The sequence below is a fragment of the Impatiens glandulifera genome, chromosome 1, assembly GCF_907164915.1.
Source record: "Impatiens glandulifera chromosome 1, dImpGla2.1, whole genome shotgun sequence".
In the NCBI taxonomy this organism is placed as follows: Eukaryota; Viridiplantae; Streptophyta; class Magnoliopsida; order Ericales; family Balsaminaceae; genus Impatiens; species Impatiens glandulifera.
In genome coordinates, this window is record NC_061862.1 from 63,199,732 (window position 1) to 63,210,864 (window position 11,133).

At 27.7% G+C, this 11,133-nt stretch overlaps 1 protein-coding gene across 1 annotated transcript; it reads right to left on the minus strand.

The window, feature by feature from the left end:
- Nucleotides 1-5,651: 5,651 nt before the first annotated feature.
- On the minus strand, nucleotides 5,652-6,245 carry LOC124929911. The gene has a single exon (XM_047470295.1). The coding sequence runs from the start codon at nucleotides 6,243-6,245 to the stop codon at nucleotides 5,652-5,654; it is 594 nt and encodes a 197-aa protein (XP_047326251.1).
- Between the last annotated feature and the right edge of the window lie 4,888 nt (nucleotides 6,246-11,133).

An 11,133-nucleotide genomic window follows, 5' to 3' on the forward strand; every position in this document is an offset into this window, starting at 1 on the left:
CATCAGCTAATAATGCTTTTTGGATCTCCTTGTCTTGACTGTTTGACTGGTGATCTTCCCTTTAGTTATGATCGGTTGGCATTCAGTCGTCCCTTCTTGGTTTCCGACATTCTGACATGTAGTGACCTAAAGCATTACAATTAAAACAACGAACATTAGCTTTGTTACCGTTAGAGTAGTTGTAGTTGTAGGAGTTGGTGGGTTGGTTCTTCTTCATGAACTTTCTAAACTTCCTTGCTAGCTTGGCCATCGCATCATCGCTGAATTGTTCAGCTGATTTAACAGGTACATGAGCTGTCGGTTCCACGGAGGTCACTAGAGCATTGGTAGCTATTGATGTTAAGGCTTCATCTTCATTTCTTGTGTTCATCTCGTACTCATATGCTTTCAGATCTTCGAAAACATCATGTAGCTTCATCTTGTGAAGACCTTTTGATTCTCTCATCACCATGGTTTTGTTATCCCAAGCGCTAAGAAGCGATCTTAGAGCTTTGACAATCGTTTCTTTGTTGTCGTATTTCTTTCTATTAAGTGAGAGTTCATTCACAACACTTGTGAAACGATCACCAAATTCCTTCATTGTTTCTCTAGGGCGCATCTTGATATTTTAAAACTTTTGGGTGGCCACCATGATCTTGTTTTCCTTGGTTCGCTTGTTTCCTTCGTGAAGTTGGATGATTATCTCCCATACTTCTTTTGCAGTAGTGCATCCTCTGATCTTGGCAAATGTGTTTGTGTCCAAGGGTTTGTAGATGACAATTCTGCAGATATTGTCAAGGTTGTTCCTTCTTCCTTCTTCTTTCCTCAGTTGTCCATTCGCTTCTTTCCTTGTCAATCTTTATTGGTCCATCAAAGAGGATGAACATCATTTCATCGTCCATGGTGGTTAGGTGTAGTTGCATGTGTAACTTTCAATCAACGAAGTCTTTGCTTTTGAGAAGTGGAGCCTTTTCGCTGTAAGACATGTAAGACATGCTGACGTCTGGTTGCTTGAGTATAGAGATTAGTTGTTATAATACCACTTGTTAGGATTGGGATCGCCGAAGGAAACTAAGGGTCTCTCTAGGGTGAATGATTACACAATACGTCGGTTGATACTAACCGTATTAGAGGTTAATATCGATCTCAAAACCTCGCAATTTGTCACAAACTCTTGAACCGAGTTCAAGTGTGGAACTGTTCGTTTCAAATTGAAGCAACACATGCACGGTTTAATCAACAATAGGAAGACACAAGGTAAAAGAGAAACACAACACATGATTTATGGATGTTTGAAGATAAATCTCTTACGTCACATCTTCTTATCAAACTTTGAGAAGGATATTCACTCAGAATATTCAAACAGTTTACAGTACATGTATCGAACACCCAAGGCTTATTTACTGCTCGTTTTCGACTTCTCACTACGCTCACTCTATTGAACAGAAACAGACTATGTCAACTTACAACACTCACTACTCACACAGAATATATGAACTTGTAATACACGTGAAATTCTAACACACACTGATTTGGAAGCTTGAAAAATATGTGAACGTGAGCAGGTTTAAAAATTTGAACAAATGTTATCACAAAGGTTGTATCGTTATGAAAAGGTGGTTTATCCGGTTGAGCTGAGTTCTCTTAAATAGGAATATGACAACGATCATATTCTTCTTCTTCAATGGATATATATCCTTGATAGTACATTGTCTCTTGAATATGATTGGTTGAAGATCGTTGTAGTACATTCTTGGGATATCCTTTGATCTTGTTTGATAAGAAGTCAACATAGTCATTAATTGAGTTAATGATTTCCGAGGAGCAGATCATCATGCAGATTTGTCTTCTAATGATTTGGATATCTAGGATAGTGTGAGGGATATCTACTCCTAAAAAGGGTGTGTTGGATTTATACCAAAATGGCAATCTGATCTTCTTTAGCAGACTTCTGCTTCCGAAAAGGGTTTCATCAGACTTATATTAAAATAGCAATGGAACAATCTGATCATGTGAAGGCTTCCTTTTGTAATTACCGAAAATGTTTTATGTTGCACTAAAAGGGAAACTACCGGCTGTTCTCAGTATAAATCTTTCTTAACATAAAATCGGTTTCGCTTATTGGATCTGACCGATTAAAATACCGATCATTTTATCGATCTACCCTTTTTGTCAATAACCGGTGAAGTTACTGTTGCGTGGATTTTACCGATTTCGTGTCTTGTATAAGAACCGAAAATTTTACCGAATAAATTACCGGACAAATTACCAAAATAATTTACCGGACAAAGATTTTACCGAAAGAATCACCGGTTCTACTTTAGGAGTAACTGGTTAGTTTTACCGATCTTACTGAGCGGTAAAACCGAATTCTTCTACCAAATCAATCATAAAGTCGATTGAAAGACCGATTGTGGACATTTTATGAAACCGAAGATACTACCGGTTAAACTGCTGGCCAGTTTATCGATTTCGTTTTATAGCGTATAACATATCAGTTTTATTGGTCAGTTGATTGAACGGTAAAACTAATTTCTCATTACCGAACCGAACATATAAGTGGTTGTTCCTCTTTGATAGATATTCGAGCATAATACCGATTTGTAAACCCAAAGGAATAGAATAACGATTTTAGTTTTACCGATTCTGTATTTCCGATTTTGATGAAAATCGAATTTCTTTAGCTTTCCGAATTCCTTTTATCCTGCAGATACGATGGATTTGATTAGGTTCTTTTAAATAAATAATTACTTACTAATTATTTATCTAATAGAATATATAATTAAAACAAAACATACTAAATTAAAATAAACTTAAATAATATAAATTAAAATAAAATATAATAAAATAAATAAATTATATGAATATAAATTTAAGTCTCCTAATAATTTCTCATATTATTTTTATTAATTAATTTATTTATTTTTGAAATTTAAAATTATTTTATATTTTTAATTATTATTAATACATTAAATAAGAAAGGTATGATAATAATTTTTGATAATATAATAATATATATTTATAATTTATACCTACCTTTTTATTAAATTATTAATAAATTATTTAATTTTATAAATATAATATATATAATTAAAAATAACATATTAAAATAAAATATTAACTTAAATAATATAAATTAAAATAAAATATAAATATAAAAATAAAAATAAATTATATAAATAGAAATATGATTCTCATACCTGATTTTATTTATTTATTTTTATAATTTCAATTATTATTAATACATTAAATCATAAATATGATAATAATTTAATTTTGATTATAAAATAATATTTATTTATAAATATGTCATCTACAAACCTAATAAATTTTTATCAATTTTTCTCATTCCCTTCTCCAAACTAATCATATTTACATTAACATTTTTAAAATACCAAGTTCTCTCTAAATCTATTTATATTCTTATTTAATTAATAAATTATTTAATTTTATAAATTATTAATTATTTTTTTATAATTATTTATAAGTTTTAAAACACATTTTAAATAATTGACATTCAAATTATTATTTATCAAACTATATATTAAATTTATATCTACACATTTTACATATTAACATATTAATTAGTTTTTTAAATAACATATTTAACATGTTTAACTTATTAAATTAATTTAAATTTTCTAAACTAAAATAAATTAATAATCATATTTATAATTTGTACTAACAATATAATTTAGTATATATAAATAAATTTAATTGATAAACTCTTCATTAACGTGTAACAAAATTCAAGATTTAAGTAATTTGAGTAAAGCATATAATATTTCATTGAATTGGGTTGGGAATGATCAGCCTCATTAGGAAATTTGGTACAAAGTTGTAAAAATCTCGAGTTAACTCTTAAAATCTTATTATTTTATGATTTCACATTAAGTTAACGAGTCTGATTTTAAGTAAACTCTTAAATAGGTAAGTTTTACGTAAAATCGATAATAATATTTTACGATTTTACGAGTTTATAAATAATTTTAATTTTACGATTTTACACAATTTTACGTTTAAAAATAAAATTATATTTAAAATTAAACAAATAAATTTATTTTTTTTTCAAATAAATTAGTTAATATAATATTTTTTAAGTCAAATATTTTACAATATTATTTACTTATTATTATTTTTTAAATAATTTTATATTTAAATATATAAATTTTTAAAATTGTTAAGTAAAAAATACTTAATTATATATAAATAATAATAATATATAACTATTATTTTTTTCAAATTAAACTCCTACTCTTACGATTTTAAGTAACTCTTGATTTTACAAGTTACAACTAGATAACGATTTTACGTAAACTCTCAATTTTAACGGCCTTGGTTTAACAAGTCTAATACTAATTTATCATTTTATATTCGAACAAAAAAAACTCTTTTTAAAAAATTGGGCTGCTTAGGGGTTGGGTTGAGTTAGGTTGGGTTGGGTTGGGTTGGGTTGGATTGAATTGGATTGGTCGGGTTGGGTCGGGTCGGGTCGGGCTCTGCACATGGGCCGACTCTGATCAGATACATGTGACATTTTAAATATATAAATTAGAATAATTAAAATTCAGTATAGCTTAGCCATAATTGAGTTTTATTATTATTATTTGTTAGGTTGATTAACATATTTGCATACCCTTGCAATCACTTCAATTTTTGAACTCTTATTATTTTTTTTCTCTTAAGAACTACTATTGTCATTAAGCCAAAATTGAGTTAAATGTGACTTAAAATAATTTGTATAATTGTCCTTGTCATTGCATATATCACTAATTACTAATTTCAGTATTTATTTTATTATGTTATTTTCTATGCAATTTGGGATGATTTGTTCCTTTAATAAGATACAGTTAGTTATTAATGTCTTAATAACACTAAAATGATTTTGTCGTTTATAATATTATAGTAAAAAGTTTTCTACAATCATTTAGATGACAATTTTTAGTTAGACGACAATTGTTTAGATTATTATCCTTTTGAATAATGAATAAAATGAAACTTTGAACCTACAATTTATGTAACCTTGAGTTACTTGAAGACTTACATATATAAAAGTTTAATAATAATGATTACAAATGCAACTAAATTTACATCACTATTTTCTTAAGATATTATTAAACAATATTCTAAATGTAGTTATGAACAAGATGCTTAGTTCATAAAATCTTTTGATATTGTTACATTGATCATTTATCTCATAACAAATGCCAATGTAACTCATATGTATGTCAAATAATACCATTAAAGCTTAGATGGAGAGATGTCAATGTGTGGATGTCACTACATTATTGAGTAAAAGATGATATTAGAAGCCAATACTAATATATTTTGCTTAGTGTAAAAAAAATATTTTTATAGAAAGATAGAATAAATGTTGAATAAACTAACAAAAATATAGAAATATTAGATGAGGGTACGTGTTCAAAAGACATCTCCTTAATACATAATTCATTGTATCTAAATATTTATAAATATAGTCCATATATATATATATATTTTATTAATACATTTATCTTCCAATAAATAAATAAATAAATAACTTTATGATAAAATATTATAATCATTATTTGCTCAAACAAAGATAATTGAAAATAAAAAAGTTTATAATTAAGAGACTACAGTGAACATAACTGAATAAGAGAAGATTTATTTATCTTTTTTATTCTAACAAGCTAATACAAATATGAAATCACTGGTTTACGACACAAAGGACAAGAACTGCTTCTAGTCATCCAATTGATAATACAACGATGGTGAAAGACATGGTTGCAATGCAACATCTTATTAATCTCGACTCCAACATTAAATTTCTCCAAACAAACCACACATGTTTCGCTCCTTTCACTTTCTGACGCCGTTGACTTAGTGTCATGCATGATCTTGCATATATCGTATTTTACCCAACAATGCATGGAAAAGCAACACTTGGTCCAACTCTGCCTAAAAAAGTTGTTAATGCAGTTTTCTACCTCTGTCCTTGCATCCAATTGAACGTCTGATTTTTTGAGCCATTCATTAACATAAGATGGCACATCATTTCGAATAATGTGTTCGAAATAAATCCAAACTTTTGGGCCAATCTCAACCCCATCAGTAATCAATTCGCCTCCTATTGAACGACTAAACTCCCCCCTCATGTTTACCAAACAAACAAGCACACTGTACTTGGGTAATTCATTACCCATAGAGGTACTGTTATCCTCGTACTGAACGCTTACATAGATGTGGTGGTAAGTTGGCGGTGCAACTGGAATATGTAGCGCCATATCAAAAAGAGCAAGAGATTTCTATATTGATCTAGAAGAACAATTGAGGATCGATTGATAGGTTATAAATGGGAGATAAGAAAATAATATGACTTAGCATTGAGTGAATACATGTGAATATGTGATTGTTCAACCAGGACAAGTTATTTATATCTATGCTTAGTGGAATACAAAATAAATGCAATTTTCAATCAGTTCTATTTTATTTTACTTTTATTTGCTTAGATTGTTATAATCTAAGACTTTATACAAAAAAATATATTAAAAAAAGTTTGTTTATCAATTGTTTTACCCTTTAAGGTGGTTGTGAATTAAATTAAATTTGGATTTATTTATAAATATATTTTTATATTTCACCTAACATGAGTTTTGATACTTTTTAATATATTGATTGTTTATCAGTTTATCTCTCTTTTTTTTGTGTGAATGAACTTTGACTTAAATTAGATTACAATAATCTTGTGAGGGTCCGGAATTTTGTATTGACATTAAATATTATGATACTATCTTCTTCATTTTTGAGACAAAATTTCATATTTACAAAATAGTTATTTAAGGAACATTTATTATTTTAGAAAGTCTTAGCAAAAAATAAGAGAAATTTTTAGAAAAATTAGGATATTATACAGGCATGAATGACCCGTGTACCCTATAAAAAAATGAGATTAAAATTCAGTTATATGATTATTAATTGGTTTGGCTTCATTTAATCAATGAGTATGGATTAATTATTAATTTGCTAATAACAAGTATATTTTTGTTTAAACATTATAGTAAGAACTTTTCAAATAATTTATTATTAATCATAAGTCACATACTATATAGATTCATCATGGTTATTTCAATGATATATAGTTAGTTATATATAAATTCACATGGTTATTTGAATGATATATAGTTAGTTATTAATTTAATAACAATCATAATTTTGTGCTAATAATATTCTCGTAGTATATAACATTATAATAAAAACTTTTTAAATAATATTTTATTATTCGACTATGTAGCTTGTGATCACTAATGATAATTGCTTGAATATATATATATATATATATATATATATATATGTGGTTAGTTATAAATATGTTAATAACAATCACATTCTTATCATCTATATAATTTGTGATCACAGTTCTTAAATAATATATATGATTAGTTATTAATTTGCTAATAATCATAATATTTTTATCGATTATAACATTATAGCAAGAATTTTTTAAATAATCTATTTGAATGATATATGATTAGTTATTAATTTGCTAACAACAATCATATTTATGTCGTTTATAACATTATAGTAAAAACTTTTCAAATAATCTCTTATTACGTCACTTACTTTATAGTTTTTTTATCATTGATTTGTCGTTTATAACATTATAGCAAGAACTTTTCAGATAATCTATTATTAGGCCACTTACGTAGTTGTGATTATTGTTTCTTCAATGCTATATGACTATTAATATGCGAGTAACTATTGTATTATTATCGTTAGTTAGTACGTAATAACTTTTCAAATAATCTATTATAAACGATGTTCTGTCACCTTTGTGATCATTCTTCCTTAAAATGATATATGGTTACATTACAAAATGATCATTTAGTTGCTAATTTGGAGTTAAAAGACGATTAATTTAGTTATTATATGTTGTATATAATAATGATTGTAATGCATATGTAGGCCTACAAATTGATGCAACTTTATACTTACTTACATATATATATATATTTTTTAAACTTATTTATTTTAAATGTTGATTTTATTAAAAATTAAGATTAGAGTGTATTTGTTAGTTTTATTTGATAATTGATACATTAAATTTTAGAATAGGATTCATTTTTTAAATAATAAACTAAATTATAGTGATATATGTACTTAAAATTAATTAAAGATTATTTTATGAATTATAATTAAAATGGTGTTATATATATATATATATATATATATATATATATATATATATATATATATATATATATATAATAAATATGTAATTTTTAAGTTAAGGCGTTTATGTTTATTATTATTATTATTATTATTATAACTTAAAGGTGTTTTTTTTATTATTTATTTTAGGTTGTTCTATGTGAGAATCAAATAATTTTTAACGACACACGTATAATTTGTCGTCGCCGGATGAGTTCAAATCCAAAATTTTAGGGTTAATATTCATCTCTTATTATCGTTAGATTATTATTATTATTATTATTATTATTATTATTATTATTATAAGTTAAGGCATTTATTATTATTATTATTATTATTATTATTATTATTATTATTATAAATTAAGGGTGTTTTTTATTATTTATTTTAGATTGTTTTAAGTGAAAATCAAATAACTTTTAACTTTAACGATGAAAAGAGATTGTATTGAAGAGCATGATAAGTATTGTTGTTTCTCATTTTTAATTCTCTCTTTGTACGAGTCCATTCTGATTTGTTATAAATAATTTTTTCTAAGAAATTGAGGGCTTTTACCTTTGTTATCTTCAACTTCTGTGTTTTTATTTCCTTATCTTCGGCTTTAGTTTCAGACTCCACATCGGTTTTGGAATCTTTTTTATCGACTTTTGAATTCTATGTTTCAACTTTGAAATTCTAGGTGTCTTCCTCTTGAGTTTCCTCAACAACAACTTGAGGTTCATCTTCCATTTTCATCTTGATCCTTCGCATTACATAAAATTTTCTTTTCTTCTTCACCTTAATACCTTTTACTTTCTTTCCTTCACCATTTTCATTTTCCCCAAAATCCTTCTTACTTTCTTCTACAATTGTTTGATCTTTGAGTTTAGCCTCCTCTATTTCCTTCTTTTTCTTCTCTGCTTCCTGAGTTTTCTGATTTTTCTGATCTTCTTCTTTAGTTTTATCACATTTATTGGGCAGGAAAGTATTACAGAAAGTACACCTCTTTAGTTTCCATTCATAAGAGATCTCCATAACATTGTGCTTTTATTTTCTGTCAACAACTGTCATTTTCATTGGCATGACACTTCTAGAATGCACTTCAATGCTAACTCTAGCAAATGACAAGTGCTCTCCTCCTTCAGTTATTGGGTCCATATATAATGGTTTCCCAATTGTACCTGCAAAATGACTAATTGCTTCAGCATTGTACATGTGGGCTGAAATGTTCTAAAGCTTGAACCAAATTTGGGATGATTCCTTTGGTTTTCTTTGTAGATTCATCTATTCTAACTACTTTTCTAGCTTCATGCTATTTGATCCTATGTAAGTATGCCCTTTCTCCAAAATTTCTTTTAGATTTGAGCTCTTTTTGAATTGCAGGAAGTAGAGATCATGTATGTTTGCAGAAACTTTTTCAAGCCCCTTTTCTCCCCACTATTTAATTAAATCTTCTTTGGTAGATGGGAAAGATACTCTGTTTTTCCCAATGAAGTTTCTAACCACTACAAACTTCTAGTCTTCAATATATTTCTCCTCTACTTTAGAAGGCAGTTTGAATTCAAAAGGAGAGTTGAGTACCTCTCTACCTTTGTTTGGATATCCCCCAAGTAGAGTTTTCGTTTGTAGGCATGATCTTCATATTTCTTTTCTGCTTTATTCTTCCATACATCGTTGACTTTCCATGTTGAATTACTCCTGATAGTGTAGGACTTGGATTTGGGAGCCTTCATCGGCTCTTTCATTGTATCAACTGACCATTTAACTATCTCTTCATATTCTTCTTTCTTCAGCAACTTCCAGTCCTAGAGATAATGAATATTGATTTGGACTGTTATTTGTTGAGTATTCTCTTTATTGATTGTGATTTTCCCCTTCTTAGCATGTATAATGAGTTTGGTAATCTTGTTTTTAAGACCAAACAGGTTGGCTCTTTCATTATAACCAACCTTCCATACTCCCTCTTTCTTGCCCTGTTTTCCTGCATTCATATCTACAAAAATATCTGCAAGATCTGTTGATTTAATATTGCTTTCCTCCTTCTTTTCTTAGATAACTTCATCAACTATCCTCTCAATCTCTTTACCTGCAACATTCTTAATTTCTCCCAGAATAAACTCTCTTACTTCTTTAGATTTATTATTTTTGTTCTTCCCCTTCCCCATGATCGCAGAAATAGAGTAATAGAATAAGTAATTACAGAAACCCTACGAGATGATCACAAATAAACTACAATCGAGGAAAAATTCCAGCAGCGCAATGCACATGAAACCCTAGATTAGAAACACTTAATAGCTGACTTACGACATAAGACTATATCGTGCCGCCAGTGCCAATCGTGTTGTGACGCATGTGCCTATCGTGTCGCCCGTGCTGATTGTGATGTATCGCCTGTGCCGATCGCGCTTCCTTTAATTAATGGTGATTCTGAGGTTGATTTGATGACTTACGACAATAATACCTTTATTTTAGTCCAATAGGGAGGAACGCCTTAACGTTTGGGGCTGTCTTTTAATTTTTATCTAACTTAATAAGAAAATATATTAAATTTGGCCCAATAATTGTCTCAAGAGTCTAGATAGACTTTATTAATATTTTTTACTAGATTGTACCAGTAACAATTTATTTATTTATTTTTTAAAAAAGGTCTATGTACATTAAAAATGGAAAAATCGTCTAAGAACAAACACAAATTTTAGATGAAAAAAAAATTAAAATAAAAAAGTACTTTACAGTTATTAAAATCGTAAATTCTCGAAAAAAACTATTAACTTTCCGAAAAATTTTACTGACTAAATAAATTATACAAAATGTATACATATAATGGATGCATATTGTTTCCAAAATAAAGAAATGGAAGTCAAACTGGTTTATTCGTATGAATTTTTTTAAAAAAAATTATACAGTTATTGTAAAATATAAATCTCTTGCTTAAATATAAAGTAGCAACCAATAACGTCATTTTGTTCCATGATTAATAGCTCT